The sequence below is a fragment of the Chanodichthys erythropterus genome, chromosome 24 (assembly GCF_024489055.1).
Source record: "Chanodichthys erythropterus isolate Z2021 chromosome 24, ASM2448905v1, whole genome shotgun sequence".
Taxonomy (NCBI): domain Eukaryota; kingdom Metazoa; phylum Chordata; class Actinopteri; order Cypriniformes; family Xenocyprididae; genus Chanodichthys; species Chanodichthys erythropterus.
The window spans coordinates 29727362-29745658 of record NC_090244.1 but is presented as its reverse complement, the minus strand read 5'-3'; the positions used below and the strand labels follow the sequence as shown (position 1 = coordinate 29745658).

The 18297-nt window shown below is 40.5% G+C and overlaps 1 gene segment (V, D, J or C); it reads left to right on the top strand.

Annotated features, from left to right (window-relative positions):
• Window positions 1-3311, top strand: part of LOC137015518 (Ig kappa chain V-III region MOPC 63-like) — a 55410-nt gene extending 52099 nt beyond the window's left edge. The window contains 1 exon segment of the V gene segment in view: window positions 2550-3311. Within this exon segment, the coding sequence occupies window positions 2550-2866 (317 nt within the window).
• The last annotated feature ends 14986 nt before the right edge of the window (window positions 3312-18297 follow it).

Here is an 18297-nt window from a genome sequence, read left to right as displayed (position 1 = left end):
GATCTTCAACAGATCACTGGAGCTGTGCGAAGTCCCCTCATGCTTCAAACGCTCCACCATCATCCCCATCCCAAAGAAACCCAAAATCACTGGACTAAATGACTACAGACCTGTGGCTCTAACGTCTGTGGCCATGAAGTCATTTGAAAGACTGGTTCTGGCTTTTCTGAAGGACATCACTGGACCCTTACTGGACCCCCTGCAGTTTGCTTACCGAGCAAACAGGTCTGTGGATGATGCAGTCAATATGGGACTGCATTATGTTCTCCAGCATCTGGACAGACCATGGACTTATGTGAGGATCCTGTTTGTGGACTTCAGCTCTGCTTTTAACACCATTGTCCCATCACTCCTCCAGCCTAAACTAACTCAGCTCTCCGTGCCCACCTCTGTCTGTCAGTGGATCACCAGCTTCCTGACAGACAGGCAGCAGCTAGTGAGGCTGGGAAAATTCTCATCCAGCACCCTCACCATCAGCACCGGCGCCCCTCAGGGCTGTGTCCTCTCCCCACTGCTCTTCTCCCTCTACACAAACGACTGCACCTCTAAAGACCCCTCTGTCAAGCTCCTGAAGTTTGCGGATGACACCACACTGATCGGCCTCATCCAGGACGGTGACGAGTCTGCTTACAGACTGGAGGTTGAACAGCTGGCTGTCTGGTGCAGTCTTAACAACCTGGAGCTCAACACGCTCAAGACAGTGGAGATGACCGTGGACTTCAGGAGAAACCCCCTGCTCTTTCCCCACTCACCATCATGAACAGCACCGTGGCAGCAGTGGAGTCATTCAGGTTCCTGGGCACCACCATCTCCCAGGACCTGAAGTGGGACAACCACATCGAGTCCATTGTGAAAAAGGCCCAGCAGAGGTTGTACTTCCTTCGCCAGCTGAGGAAGTTCAACCTGCCACAGGAGCTGCTGAAACAGTTCTACTCTGCCATCATTGAATCCATCCTCTGCACTTCAATTACCATCTGGTTCAGCTCAGCTACCAAATCTGACCTCAGAAGACTACAGAGGGTAGTCCGGTCTGCTGAGCGAATCATTGGCACAACCCTCCCCACTCTCCAAGAACTGTACTTATCCAGAGTGAGAAAAAGGGCAAAGAAGATCACTCTGGACCCCTCACATCCAGCACACTCCCTCTTTGAACTGTTGCCATCCGGTCGACGCTACAGAGCCCTGAGCACCAGAACGACCAGACACAGGAACAGTTTCTTCCCTCAAGCAATCCATCTCATGAACACTTAACAAACACGGAACACATAACACTATTACACATTATTTACTTAAAACACTTATTTATATCTCAATTTGCACACATAATTGTACATACAATTGTCTATAATATATATTGTCTTTTGCTTTTTTTTTTGCACTTTGTCTATCTTGTAAATTTGTATATTATTATTTTATTCTTTTTATTATGTGTCTTGTCTTGTCGCTGTCACTCTGTTGCACTGTGGAGCTTCTGTCACTAAAACAAATTCCTAGTATGTGTAAACAACATACCTGACAATAAAGCTCTTTCTGATTCTGATTCTGATTCTGATTCTGAAAGATAAAATGCATTATAATATTTCTAGATTGTTAGATCTGAAACTGGTTGTTTGTCGTGTTTTAATGCATTATACTTTCTAAAGTTGTAACAATAAATAGATTATATTATAATGAGGGATAATGTGGTTACATTATTCACAGTATCAGACATGTATTATGATGTGTATTAAAATACATAATTCATTAAAACTACTTGGTAACATTAAGTTAAAGTCCTTATATATAAAGCATTATAAACATATTCATAATGTACGTTATAATGCATACTATATTTTCATAAATAATTATAACCAAAGTTAAAATGCATTGTAATATTAGCAGATTCTGAAATGCTTTTTTTAAGACTTTATACTTTATAAAGGTGTGTTCAATAAATAGATAAGTGTTATAATGTATCATAAATATGGTTACAATTATTCATGAGATAAAACAGTGCATTATAAGGTGCATTAAAAAACTTTAAAAATGTGTTATATATAAGAGAAAGTGTTACAAATTGTTTTATGATTATATAATGTAAACGTTCAGAAAAAAAAATCTAAACATAATTCATATAGTTATTGTAGATGTATTTCATTGTCAATATCATATATTTATGAAAAGACTTAACATCAGAATGTAAATGTTACTTTCTGTATTTCAGTCAATGATACTGAATCTCTTTTGTTCATGTTGTGCTCATAATTCAGTGCTTTATATAAAAAGTACAATTTATATAAAATATGTTTAAGTATATAAATGTTTAATTTATTGTTTTGTAATTGTTAACAGTGATAGAATTTTAATTTGGCTTTGGTCACAAAACTGCAGTTTGAAATTGAGTTTCATATATATATAGTGATTGTGTAGTTTGTATATTATATCAGCTCTAGTGATGTTGAATGTCATGAAGGATCAGATTGTGGTGATTTCTGCTGCTGTTGAAATGCTGTGAGTGAAACAGTGTGTTTTCTTTGTGTGTGTGAATGTGTTGTGTTTGTCTCCTGCAGCTGGTCCCACAGTGAAGCCCTCAGTGTCTCTGCTGCCGCCCTCTTCTCTGCAGATCTCTGGAGACTCAGCCGCACTGCTCTGCCTGCTCAGCTCTTACTCTCCACAGGGGGCGCTGGTGAGCTGGACACTGGACGGGTCAGAGGTCACCGAGGGGGTCGTGACCAGCGCGGAGAGCCAGCGGGACGGCCGCTACAGCCGCAGTAGCGTCCTGACCCTCAGCAAAGCACGCTGGGAAGAGGGAGAGGTGTACGTCTGCAGAGTAACACATGATGGAGCTCCTCATGAGGTCTCGTTCCACAAGAGCTCTGAGTGCTGATGTTTCTCTCCTGAAGATGAGCCGTATCTGAGTGTCCTGTGTCAGGCAGGATTCACATGAGTCTAGTGCTGCAGCTGTAGTGATTTACAACTCAATACTGAAAGAGAGCTGGCGTGTCAAAGCACTGTGTGATCTTTCAATCTGCTGTAACATTCAATAAAGCTTCTCAACAAGTTCACTTTGTGTCTGACAACATCATTCAACTAACAGATGAAGATGCAGGTGCTTTTCACAAGCTTGATGTAGCAGGAAATAAAGTCAAATAAAGCTCTTGGGGTTTGAACATGGTCTCTGGAGACAGAGCTGCTCTATTCTGAGAGGATCACAATCACTCCACCCTGACAATGCAAATGGGCTTTTCAGTCTCACTGTTTGATTGGTCACATGATCTGGACTGGAACACACCAGTTTCACTTCTGCTGAAAATGTCACGATGAAAATAGATAGATGAAAATGTCATGAAAATCAACTGAATTCAGTCTGTTCAGTTTGATTGACAGGGATCATATATTACACCTAAAGCATGATGATCATATTAAACACTGACTCATTCTCTTCAGAAACACAAGATTGATGTTGATTTAGATGATCTAGTGCTATTAGTGTTTGTCTGTATCACAGACTACATCCCCCATAATGCTCTGCCTGGTCTCATCATCACTGATTGTCTACAGCTGTGTATCATTAACTTGTTATTTCCAGCCTATATAAACCATTATTGTTTGGACTGTTTGCCTGTTTTGTGGATTACGATTGTGGATACCCTTCTAGTAAATACTGCATTTGGATCCTCAACCTTCATGTCTCGGAGCAGTTTTAACCCTTTAACTGCCTGCTCGACCAAATGGTTGAGCACATTTTGAGTCACTATATTTCATTGAGAGGAGTACCCAACTTAACTCAAGCTGACTGAGCCATCTCTACCATCTGGTTGAGTTATGTTTTGACAAAAAAAACCTACTCAGTCATACTCAGACATTTATGGTCATAAGAGTAACACCATTCGAATATGTGAAGGTATAACTATTATTTTTGTACACTCACAATAACATTGCTTGAAAAATAAACACAAGCAATTCCTTTCCGTGAACTTGCTTCTCAAAAATGAATCAACTCATCATATAGATGGTCTACTTGTCGCAGTTTTTTTCTTTCATTTTCATATGTTAATTATTTAGGTTTAATTTATTTTGTGTATGCCTAGCTATATATGAATAGGCTATTTATTCCTTTTATAAGATTTCATCTTGTTTTTTTCTCCAGAAGCGCTGCATGTGATGCAAAGAATCCTCATATTTTGTTGTTTCATCTATGTGCATATAGCCTAAAAATAAACCCATGGGATTTTTTTTTCTTCATTCTAATTTCGTTTAATTCTAATTTAACAATCTTGTTGGTTAATGAAAGGATCGCATCGGTTGAAGGTCAGGGGAAAAAAAACGCAATTAAATATAATTTTCAACTAATATTTATATTTTCTCATATTTCAGGCTTATTTCGATTAGCGTAAATATTTTAAATAGTTTATTTATTTTAGTTAACTAAAGGCTAATAACCTTGCCTAGGCAAAACATCCACAGAACTGCAGTACAGTCATTTTTCCAAATGTTATGCCATGAATATTTACAAGTATTCACAAATTATTTAATGTCGTCTGAGACACAATCTCTGACCGGGAGTCTCAGACTCATTGAGGCCAATAAACCTATATTTTCTAGAAAATAAGGAATGCTAAATGATAAAATTGTGCTTTATTAGGCTATTAGAAACTGCATATAGGCCAATAAAACAATAATATTGTGTTCATTACTCTGCACTGCCATCGATGCAGACATCGAAAATATATTTGCTTCTGCTTTTCGAGTGCAGAAGTGTGATAAAGGCACTGATCTAGGCTATATAAATTCTCTATTATAGATCAGATAAAGGTATTTTTCGTACACGTCACGTACAAAATATGTAGTTTTAACGACAAAAGATGTAGTTTGAACGACATAGTATGTCGTTTGAACGAGAAAAGATGTCGTTTGAACGACATAATTGAGTGGAAAAAATAATATGTATGTGGCAGCAATGCACCACCGTAACTTTTAGTTATTTGTGTTATTTATTTTAGTTTATTGTTAAAAAAAAAAAACAAGAAAACGTAATTTCCTGGGATAAAATGAAAATCTGAAATATTTTATGGAATATTTCAATAAATAAACAAGATTCAATATATAAAACTATTTTATTTTGATTATGTTTTAAAATAAATTAGTATTATATTTCATATTTTCTGATTTTCATACTATGTGTATGCATTTCATTATTTTACCTTTAAGTGTCATATCAACCATTTGGTAGAGGCCGATATTTTTAAAATTATGGGATGTATTGAAAAAAAAAATACAGTGAGTGTGGTAACTAGTGACATAATGCAAACAAAAATTTTCAAATGGCTTTTTCTTGGTGGGGCAGTTAACAGAAACTAACTAAAATTAAACTGAAATTTATAGCAAATTTGAAAACAATATTAAAGGGGACCTATTATGCAAAATTCACTTTTGCATGGTGTTTGGACATAAATGTGTGTTGGCAGTGTGTGAACACAACCACCCTATAGTGATAAAAATCCAGCCACTCCTTTTTTTAATCCCCATAAATCATAAGCAGTGTCTCTGAACAAGCCGTTTCCAGATCCCTGGCAGTGTGATGTCACATTAACCACAGGCCCCGCCCATGAATGTTGACAGACACTGCTGTTTGAACATAGAACCACCCTGAGTGAGTTCACAGTGAGTTTACACAGTCCACCATTACTGCACTGAATGTCTCCCAAGCGTTTTAGGTGTTCTGGAGCTGGATGGATTAATCCACAGCGCTCTCTCCATTTACTCCCTAAATTTGAGCTGCTAAAAAAACGAGGTGGATTAACTTGGTTTTCCAGGAAAATGCTCCCTCAGTTCTGTCGAAATTCGTTTTGTCTGCGCAAATCATTTCACACCGGACTGCTTAGTGAACGAATATCAATACAAAACAGAGACTGCTACTCAGAGATGTTCTACTCAAGGATATACAAGTAAAAACTGTTCGTGATCCAGTTTACAGTCTCCAGAGTGATACTGGATACGACATTATAATGAAGGTGAGGGCTTTTATTACAGTTCATCGGAGTTGATTTACAGATATAAAGTTTACCAGTTTATTAAGCACCACCCGAAAGGCATAAGGTCTTTATATATGAGTTTACTGTTAGTTGTAACGAGTGTTTGTGTTTTTCTGTGTTCGCTATGTAGGTGATGATAATGCAAGGGAGAGAGAGTGTTAATGGATAATATTTTAATGCACACTTGCAGTGTTTTATTAAGCTCTTACAGTGATTTTCTAGAGTGAAAACGGACGCTTCATCTTTTGTGTGAAGTACAATAAACGTCATAAAACCCATCTGTATAGTTTTGGCCATCATTCGGACGGTACAACAGACTTGTACTAATATAGTGGATAAAAACAAGAAGACAATATTAGTTAATACCGTAATTAAACTAAACTATACCTGTTCTGGTGCCGCAGTTTCTGACATTATAGCGTGTCCTGTCGTGAAGCTCCGCCCTCTTAGGCCGGCCGCAGCAGCTCATTTGCATTTAAAGGGACCACGCTGAAATGGCTCGTTTTTGCTGAACCACTAATAGTGGCAATTTTAACATGCTATAAAAAATTATCTGTGAGATATTGAGCTAAAACTTCACATACACACTCTGGGGACATAAGAGACTTATTTTACAAAATTAGCTTGCAAAATGGGGCATAATAGGTCCCCTTTAATTTAAAACTAATTTAAAAATGCAAAACTAAAAAATTCCAAAAAATTCCAGTGCCAGATCTCCTCTTATTTAACAAACGGATGAAATTAATATTCTGCTAGTCAATTGGAGATGTTTCACTTGTATTATGTACATCCGCGACGCAAGGTGTTTCGCACGCAAAGTGGTGGGGGCAGTATCGACCCTGGCAAAAAGTGGTGGTGGACATGTCACACCCATCCCACCCGCAAATTACGCCTATGGGTATATGCAATTTATTTTGTAGAACAAAACATCAGTATTGTCAAGTTATGTTTACCACAGACCTTAATTTACTCATAAATTGAACCCCAAGCCATTGGGTCACTGCAGCTGCCGTTAGAAGCTCAGGTTGCTATTAAGATTTATGAGACAGTTGTTGTCAGATTTCATTGGTGATTTAAAATATAAAACTCAATCGTTGTTACAAGTTGCTGTGTAGGAATACACACAACGAGGAATCAAGATCAAAGAGTCAAACTTTACTAGGCAATCCAATGGAAGATACAGGAACAGAGGTTTACACACACAGCAGTAACACGTAAGATAACGGACAACAATGGTGAGGAAGGTGACTGTTTATAAAGGGAGTGCTGATGAGGGAAAATGACGGTGAGTGACTTCAAGTGCAGGTGATGATGATGACGTGCAGGTGCAGGACAGAAGGGATGCTGGGAAACGTAGTGCTGGAACTAGTGACAATCGTAAGCTTGGAGAACGTCTCGGGTTACATTTGTAACCCTGGTTCCCTGAATAAGGGAACGAGACGCTGCGTAAGCGTTTTGGGAACACCTCTGCATGTTTCGTCTTGAAGCACTCATGAAATCGAACCAATAGTGTGACGGGATGTCAGAGCGGGTGACGTCACGGACCAGGAAACTATAAAGCACCCCTGAGAAAAAAGAACGCCAGCTTCTGGATTAAGGATGAAGCAGACGCTCACAGGCGTGCAGGGAGTATGGCTAAGCTACGCAGCGTCTCGTTCCCTTATTCAGGGAACCAGGGTTACAGACGTAACCCGAGACGTTCCCTTTCATGGGAACATCGATGCTGCATAAGCGCTTTGGGAACGCTATCCCAACTAGGCCATAAGACCAAATTCCTGTCTGTTATCTCTTCAGGACGACAGTACTGAGGACCCTGGAGTGGAGCCCAAATGAAGGTTATAAAACCTAATAAAGGTGTGCTGAGACGACCACCCAGCAGCATCACATATATCATTGAGGGGAACCCCCGACATCAAAGCCTTTGAGGCAGCCATACCCCTGGTAGAATGCGCCCGGACAGCCAAAGGAGAAGGCTGCCCGGAGGACTCATAAGCAAGCGAGATGGCCTCGACCACCCACTTACTCATTCTCTGCTTGGACGCTGGACCTCCTTTGTTAGGAGATCCGTAACATACAAATAGCTGTTCAGTCTTTTGCCACAGGGCAGCTCTGTGGACGTAAGCATCTAAAGCACTCACTGGGCAGAGCAGATTTAGTTTTTCCTGATCCGCATTTGCAAAAGGTGGAGGACAGAAGGCCTGCAGCACAATGGGCCCTGGGACATTTGTAGGAACCTTGGGAATGTACCCAGGTCTAGGATGTAGAAAAGCTTTGACCATTCCAGGTGCAAAATCTAGGCATGAAGGAGCAACTGATAGTGCTTGTAAGTCTCCAATTCTTTTGAGAGATGTTATGGCCAGAAGAAATATGTTTTTTAACGTGAGGCACTTCTCAGACACTTCCTCTAATGGTTCAAAGGGAGCCGCAGCTAACCCTTCCAGCACAATGGCTAGGTCCCAGGACGGAGTCTTTGTGCGTACTACAGGCCTCAGCCTCTGAGTACCACGGAGAAAACGTATAACTAAAGGGTTTCTACCCACAGAAACACCTTCTATTTTTGCGTGATAAGCGGAAATCGCTGCAATATATACCTTCAGTGTAGAAGGAGTTAAACCATCCGAGAATTTTTCTTGGAGAATCTGCAGTACATGACTGATGGAGGAGTGGAACGGATCCACCTGAAATCGGCTACACCAAGTAGAAAACAGCTTCCACTTATATGCATAAAGTTTTCTCGTGGTCAGAGCTCTGGAGTGGAGAATGGTCTCTGCAACCTCGGTTGAGAAACCGGATTCTATGAGCTCGGCCCCCTCAGGGGCCAGGCCCACAGTTTCCATATCTCCGGGCGGGGGTGAATTATTGTGCTGCCCGCTTGAGACAGACGGTCCTGCCTAATCGGAATCTCCATGGGGGAGCCTTCTAAGAAGGAATACTAGATCCGTGAACCATATCCGGGTCGGCCAGAACGGGGCTACCAATATTAGACGGACCCCATCCCATCAAACCCTCTCCAGAACTCCGGGGAGCAGAGCAATCGGGGGAAATGCGTACAGACGCAGCCTCGGCCACGTCTGTACCATAGCATCCAACCCCAATGGGGCTGGATGAGTCAGAGAATACCACAACGGGCAATGAGACGTCTCTTTCAAGGCAAATAAGTCGACTTCTGCGCAACCAAAATTTTTCCATATCAGCTCCACCACCTCGGGGTGGAGCCTCCATTCCCCGGGCCTCGGCCCCTGCCTCGACAGGATGTCTGCCCCCACATTTTGATGTCCCGGAATATAAGCTGCTCTCAGAGAGAGAAACTTCCCCTGGGACCATAGGAGGATCTGATGGGATAACCTGCACAGCTGGCGAGACCTCAGACCCCCCTGATGGTTGATATAGGAGACCACCGACATGTTGTCTGTACGAACTAACACATGATGGCCCCTTAGGTCTGGGAGGAAGTATTTGAGTGCTCGAAATACTGCCATCATCTCCAGCTGATTTATATGCCAGGAATGATGATGGTCCCCCCAAAGACCCTGAGCTAAGCGACCAGTCATGATCGCCCCCCAGCCTGTGAGAGATGCATCTGTCGTTAGCATTTTGCGACGACAAGGAGCTCCCAACACAGGACCCTGGGACAGAAACCAGGGTTTCTTCCACACCGCCAAGGCACGACCTTGATTGTGCGAAAAGGATTTCCCCTCGGAGAAAACCCCCTGGTTCTGAGCCACCACTGTAACGGTCTCATGTGCAGCAGACCAAAAGGTATCACATTGGAAGCGGCTGCCATCAGACCTAACAGTTTCTGGAACTGTTTTACAGTGAGTGACTGGTCTAATTTCACCCCTTTCACGGTTGAGAGAATGGAATTCACCCGGGCAGGAGACAGACGTGCCTGCATCGTAGTGGAATTCCAAACTACCCCTAGATAGCTGGTAGTTTGAGCTGGTAGAAGCACACTCTTCTTGGCATTGAGCCTCAACCCTAACCTTCTCATGTGTGACAGAACTACATCTCGATGTTGAACTGCCTGTTGCTCTGATTGAGCTAGAATCAACCAGTCGTCGATATAATTCAGCACGCGGATACCCTGGAGTCTCAACGGAGCCAGTGCTGCATCCACGCACTTCGTGAAGGTGCGGGGTGAAAGGGATAGGCCGAACGGAAGAACCTTGTATTGGTAAGCTTCGCCCCCGAAAGCGAACCTGAGGAACTTCCAATGTGAAGGATGGATTGACACATGAAAGTAAGCGTCTTTCAGATCTATTGTCACAAACCAATCCTTGGATCTGATCTGTGTGGTGATCTGTCTGAGTGTAAGCAACTTGAACTTGAGCTTTTGTACTGAGCGATTTAACATGCGTAAATCTAGAATAGGACGCAACCCTCCATCCTTCTTCGGAACTATGAAGTAACGGCTGTAAAACCCTGACTGCTTGCTGGGGGGAGGAACCCTCTCTATAGCTCCCTTTTGCAAAAGTGTCATAACTTCTTGTTCCATAACCAGAGACTGCTGGGGGCCCACCACTGTAGGGAGGACCCCGTTGAACTGGGGCGGGCGAGACCCGAATCTTGTAACCCTTTTCTATCATTCGCAGTACCCACTGAGAAATATTGGGAAGACATTTCCATTCTTCCAGAAATTCTACTAAGGGAACCAGCCTCTCGAGGCTGGCCTCTGGTGTTTTTTGAGCACTTGGCTCGATGCCCTGAAGCGGCGCACCGGCAGGGAACAGTCGAATCAAGCGCTGACCGGCCCTCCTCAGAGGGTCGGCGGGGACCGCTGCGCCCTGAAACGCACAAGATGGCGGGGTTTGGCAGAACGGCCCCCTAAGGGCGCCGAAGAGGGATCAATTTTATATATTTTGATTTTACAGGACCCTCTTCGGAGGGGGCTGCCCTCGGAAGTCCTGGACCCCTGGCGTCAGGACTTCTTTGAAGCCTTCCTTGCGATAATGACAGTCCGCAGATCTGTCTTACCCTTGGAAGGCTTCACTTGCGTCGCCCTCCCCGGTCCCCAAGATCTTTTCGGGGGAGCACGGGTGGCAACGCTTTGTTTTTGTTGTGCCCTATGCGCTGTTGAGGAGCTGGTAGATGGCCGAGGCTGCTCCCGCTCAGCAACCTCGGCAGAGCAGCGAGGCAGAAACTTTTGGAATGCGTCCGACTGACGTTTTGCCTCCTGGAACCTCTCGACGACCGATGTAACGGAGTCGCCGAAGAGGCCCCAGGAGGAGACAGATGCATCCAAGAGAACTGACTTATCTCTTTCTTTAATATCAGATAGATTGAGCCACAAATGTCTCTCCGTGGCCACCAGTGCTGCCATAGACCGGCCGATGGATTTTGCCGTCTCCTTGGTGGCCCGGAGAGCTAAGTCGGTCGCTTTTCTGAGCTCTTGGATAGAATCAAAAGTTGCCTCGCCACTCTCATCTATCTCCCCCAGCAGGTCAGCTTGATACGCCTGGAGAATAGACACACGATAACACAGAGCGCTGCTGAAGACTTCAGAAGCTGGCGTTCTTTGTTCTCAGGGGTGCTTTATAGTTTCCTGGTCCGTGACATCACCCGCTCTGACGTCCCGTCACACTATTGGTTCGATTTCACGAGTGCTTCAAGACGAAAAACACGCAGAGGCGTTCCCAAAGTGCTTACGCAGCGTCGATGTTCCCATGAAAGGGAACAACTTTGGAGAATTTGATGTTTCCCCATTGAAAGACATTGAAGCTGTACTTGCATGACTAAAACAGTTGCACGAGAGGTATTTCAAATATGTATTCTATTACGTTAATATATATACAGGTGTGCTCAAAATTATTCATACCCTTTGTAAATATGACCAAAGAAGGCTGTGAAAATAAATCTGCATTGTTCATCCTTTTGATCATTTATTTTAAACATTTATTTGTTTTTGTATCACTGTCCTGATGAAAGATCCAATCATGACCCATTTTAAGACTTCTAACAGGGACAGTCAGGTTTTGATTTTTTATCTGTTGGTATTTGATAGAATCCATGATACCATGTATCTGAACAAGATGTCCAGGATCTCCAGCAGAAAAATAGGTCCTCAATATTAAAGATCCAGCAGTATATTTAATTGTACACATGGAGTACTTTTTTTTTATTCCTGTGTGCACCAAACTCATTTTGAGTGTTTGCTGCCAAAAAGCTCGTTTTTTGTTGTTGTTGTTTCATCTGACCATAGAATGTTTAAAAAGTAACTGATACTACTGGAACTTCAAACAGGATGGGTTCTGTGGTCAGATGAAAAAAAAAAAAAAAAAAACTTTTTAGCAGCAAACACTCAAGATGAGTTTGGTGCACACAGAAATAAAAAAGTACCCCATGTGTACAATGAAATATACTGCTAAAAAAATGACTCATTCAAGCCCCCCTTTGGAGAAAATCATGTTTTTAATGTTGTTTATATGTCTATCTGTTGTTTGTAGCATGCTTTAAGACAAACTATGTGCAAATTCATATGTCAACATCATTGTTGAGTATTTTCTCCTTAAAACTGCAGTGAACCAAAGGTTTGAAATCGCTGGTGTTTCTGACGTCACAAACTACCTTGTAACCAATCGCATCAATGTGCCGGCGGGCTTTAGCATATCATTAACTGACCGCACAAGGGAGTCTCAAAGGATGGTTAACCTGGTATATTTTTAGGTTGATATGAAAAATCAGCTAGATTTAGCAATATGGCGGGTGTACATGATTCATATTGCGATGTTTTGATGAACTATATGCCTTTCTCCATTGATGTTCTGAGTTGTTTAATGGATACTGATTGTTAGAAAGCAACTGTCTGACTCGTGAATGTAAACATGGTTTGTGTAACATTAGCAATGTTTACATTCTTAACTGTTTGATAACATATTCAAGCAAAATGCTAATCATATTAATTACCATTATGTGTCTGACGTTGTAAAAAGCGATGCTACTGTGCAGCGTTTACCTCAGTAAGTTGACCGGGCTGATCTCATCTGAACTTGTGCGAGTGAGTGGAGGCAGGGCTAATTATCATATGCATAGATCCGTGAAAATGAAATGGGTAACACTTTATTTTGATAGTCCATCTGTTGACACTCTACTAGTTATCAGTACTCATATAGTAGCATGTCAACAGTGCATCAGTTGACATTCAACAACATTGTTTCAACAGACAAGTAACATACATTCAGCTAACTGCCTGTAGATTATAAGGCACATTTTAATTTCTAATCTATAGATTTTACAAAAAGTGCATGCTGACTGTCAGTATTTATTTCGCAACAGGTTGTTAACTAACAGTCAGCTGACTTTCCGTAGATTGTGTTACCATCCTCTAAGTTGTCTACCAACTACTCAAAATCAATCTGTCAGTTGAAAGTCTACAGTCATGTCAACATATGATCAAGAGCATATTATATCATCCTTACTTAAGGGTCTCAAATGCATCAAATTAATAATTATTTAACCATTTCATTTTTATCAAGATCACTAGTTTATTATCTGTTGATAGTCAACTAAACATTGGTTGTGCATCTGTTGCTTGTCAACTAGTCTAAAGTTTACATTCAGAAGATCATCAGTAGACATTCTTAACTAAGCATTTGTAGATATATTTTAGGACTATCCAATTAAAGTGAAAAACAGTTGATAACAGTTGAAAGTCTATAAGCTATCAACAGAAAACATACAGCCATCCATTAATTATATGCCAGATATTTACTGTTTAAAATGAGAAGTTAATACCAGACTATGAACTACAATAGATCCAACACTACAGACAGGATATTAGAGAAAGTTGTTTATTAACAATATATTTATACAAACCCATTGTTCACTAGGGCATCAGATCTGAACAGTCTAATCATGTTGTATCAAACTTTACTTGAATTAACATTACATAAAACAAAAACAAAACAACAAAATAAAATAAACATGCTGCACTGGCAGCACTACAAATAATCAAACAAGTCTCTACCATGTCATTGTAGGGGCAAAGCAACTTGAACTGTAAATTATGAAAAACAAAACGTATCTACTCAAACTTAGCTAACATCCTGTTTCCTACATTCAGTCTTTCTTTGCAGAAAAGGGGATGAGCTGTTTGTTATTTTTTATTTCAATGATCTTTTCTGCCAGTTCACCAGCTATTCTTTTTTTGACAAAGTTGTGCTAGTTTCAAAAGTGTGTATTTACCCTTGAACTGGTCTAGCACACTTTTGTCTGCTATGTAAATCTCTGCAATTGCTGCCGTGTCTTTCACAGCATTTCTTGAAACGTGAGCTTTCTTGAAGGCTGCGGTCATCCTGAAGCCTTTTTGCACAAGTTTGAGGACACGTAGATATCTTTTCACCACATCTGAAATTGAGGCAACTGAAAAGAAAACAATTTGAATAAATCACCAGAGTTCTATGTTGTGTCTTGTGTGGTGTCTTAGTTGCAGGGTGAGCCACAGTGTTTCCCAAAAATGTTCTCTTCAAAAGGAAAGTTACAACTTAGATTAAGGTGTGGTGTGTCTTTGATTTAGAACATCTGTTCTATTTTATACAGTCTGCTAATTAAGGCAAGACTATTTGCTTATTATTGGTTTAAAAAATGAGGTAAAAACTAGCCAGCATATTCTTTATATTTAATGATTAATTACAGGTTCACCTCATCCAGCCATAATAAGTAAGTGCATACATAGTGTGTCTTTATTTACTTCATTCAAAACATATGTAAGAAAAAAAAGTTAGATACAGATCATCATTGATTTCATGTCATTCAAAAGAGAGATGATAAGAGTGATGTTGCGGGATAGTGTGCACAATGCCTCAAATCCAGTTAAAAAGCCACTAACCCAGATAGCACACGTAAGTCTGTAAGATAGGGCTGCACGATTAATCGCATGAGATTGTCATGCGTGTCTCGTCAGTAAAGCCGGTTCTGTGATTAGCGGTAAATGTCCATCACCTGCTTTCAAATGGAGCGGCACTTAATATACAGAGCCGTAGTTCACTGACAAGCTACGCAATATCGCGTTCAATATCGATATGAATCGCCTTCGATTATGAACGCGATATTGCGTAGCTTGTCCGCGAACTACGGCTCTGTATATTAAGTGCCGCTCCATTTGAAAGCAGGTGATGAACATTTACCGCTAATCACAGAACCGGCTTTACTGACGAGACACGCATGACAATCTCATGCGATTAATCATGCAGCCCTACTGTAAGATGTCTGTTAATGCTCTCTTGCTTTACGTGTGCTATCAGGTAAGATACAAATGATAACCTAAACACCTAGGCTAATACCTAAATAAGTACAGCATGTCTTAAGAGCCTACCATACCTCGCTCTCCTTTTCGGCCTGACCTCTTCATCGTTTTGTTTTCCTTCTTTCTTTTTTTACTTCTCTTCTTGCCATTCTTCTTTTTATACTTCTTTTTCTTCTTTTCCTCAACCGAAGAGTCAGAGGTAGAGCTGGAGCTGGAGTCATCAGAGCTTGAATCAGTGCTAGTATCAGTGCTGGAGTCCAGCATCATGGCCTGTGGCTCCTCATCTCCAGTGGCCATTATCTCTATGTTCCCATCTGTCAAATAATAAAACAAACACAAATAATGTTTAGAGCATAACTTCTCTAGAACTGGGAATCGAATATCAAGTCCAATTCCAGAATCAGATACTTAAGGTCAGGAATCAGGTAGTTGTTGTAAAATTCAAGTTCAATTCCACCATCTATTCCTGGGTGTGCAACATTTTTAATTTTATTTTTTTTAGGTGACGAAAGTGGCTGTTAAAAATGTATTTGTCTTTGAATCATTCGTTCAAGAGATTCATTCAAAAACACTGATTCGTCCAATAATAAAACAAGTAAATCTTGAGTGAATCATTGAATCATTCCATATATAAATTCCATGAGATTTTGTTTAGTTGTCTAATATTTTTCTTCAGAATTGTGAGAACTACAACCTTCATTAAAAAAAAGTCTCAATTTATCCAGAATTATACAGCTCTATTTTGCACACAAACAGCTCTTAAATGAGTCCAGTTTTTATGTAGCAGGCTGATATTCAACGATACCCAACACTAAACACCCTCAGCTCTGCACTTATACCCACTGAATAACATTATAGAATGTTTATTATTGTTGATTATTAATGTGGTGGAGATTACACTGTGTCTAAAGAGACATTGCAGAATTACAAATAATGTGTACAAAGTCTCTTAGGTTTGATACAAAAAGAAAAAAATACAGTAGTGTTCTATTTTCAAGCTGCATTGTGTAGAACTTTACTATAACTATTATAATATTGAAGGCAACCCTTTTTTTGTTTCAATTAAACATTATGGACAAAAATCAGCGCCATGTAGGTTTTAAATTTAATTATTTTCACATAAACGTGTTTATTTTTTATACATACCTTGTTCTTGTGCAGACTTCTCTTCAAGTTGCTTCTTGAGTAAGCCATTTTCCTCCTCCAGCTCATCCACCTGAGACTGGAGCATCTCAGCCTTCTTCTTCCAGAGAATATGTTGTTTAACAGGCTTGAGACTGTCCATATTAGCAGCTGCAAAACATGACATGAAAAATTTGTAATACATCAGAAGTAGGGGTGTTCGATTCCAGGTTTTTTGGAGTCCAAAGTTCAGGGGACAGACAGCTAGCGGATAGTGAGGAGATGTTTGCTTTATGTGACAAAAAATGTTTTGGCCTAAAAACGCGTGACATCACTTAGAGCACCTTTAAGATACTAAAATTAATACAATACATAAAAATGCACACACTGTACACTTATTAATGTGTTTATTGTTGATGTGAGTTTTTTATTATTTTTATTTATGGTTAACTATGGAAAATCAAATCTATATTTATTGCAATAATATAAGCTACCATCAATACTAAAGCTGACACGGAGGTATGTATAATTACAAACTAAACTCACTATGACTGTTATCTATTTCTAAAGTAAGCTATATGTATGTGACGAAGTTTCTGCGACAGCTCTCTGACGCGATTCGTCAGTGTCCGAATTCCTCGCTTCATTTCGTTCACTCCTTGATTAGTGCACTTAACCATAGACATTGTGCACTTAACTGCCATGCATTATGTAGGCTATGGATTCGAGAATCAGTAAACAAGTGAGCGATTCTGGACACAGCAACAGAGTCGACACCGAGTGTCGATTCCTGTGCTGGAGTCAACCCCGAGTCAGAGTCGAGGAATCAACTCTTTTGGAGTCGACTCCCCATCACTAATCAGAAGACCCTCAAGCACAGAGTCAAAAGTCAACAGCTAACGTTATACCTTCTGTCTAGCGTGTTTAGACCAACAAATTAGAGAAAAAATAAGGAATACATTAATCAGTGAATTGAATCACGTCTTTCAATTCTGTCGGACGCGTACTCCCGTGAAATATCCCGAAATATCAGCCTCATGTAAACTACTTCTACATTTATAAACACAACTTACCACTTTTGTTTGTGGAATCTTCTCCTTCGCCCTCGGTATTTCCCCTCCGTGCCTTTGCCCGGGTAAAATGCATGGTACCCAGCGCACTGCTACTATTGCCAGATGGGGGGCGCTGCACTGAATGCTCTGGATCAAACATGTTATGTTGATGCTGAAAAGAAAATTGATAATGATTTTGGTTTACATGCAAGTAATAACAACCAATTTTAAAAAGAAATAAGAACAATGTTTCTCAATGGAGTTAACTCTTACCATCTGGACAACCAAATTTTCAGGGAGTGAGACTTAGCCAATCCGATTGTTGAAGTGCTCGATCACGTGACAGCTCTGCCAACACTCAACCGTGATAACATATTTAGCCAATTAAATGAAAGTGCGCGAGTTTTTAATTTCTGGGTTGTCTTGGTCGTTAAATTGACAAACAGTTGGCCTACTAGCTCGATCTGGCGGATGAATTCACTGGAAAGAAAACTTTTGACAAAGGTTTATGCTAGAGAAACTAAAAAATCATGTTTAAAATTAATAAAATGGTTGCAAATGATTGGCTTGCTAAAACGCAAAATTAAATGCAAGAACTGCAGGCATAAAATGAACATGGTTGCCTCCCAGACCAAGGATTATGTCATCTGGTAAGAATAAATTCTTGTATGGTTCCATATTTTGTTTTGCAATAGACACAGCCTTGTAGATATGATTTTCTCCTTATTATTACAAGAATGCATTTTGATCCAAGCGGCTGGAAGTAGTAAAAACAGATATTTCAAAATAAGAGTGTCTGTGTATTTTGTGTTTGTTTATAATTAGAAGCCCAACATTAAGTATATATGTTGGTATTTTACTATCATTA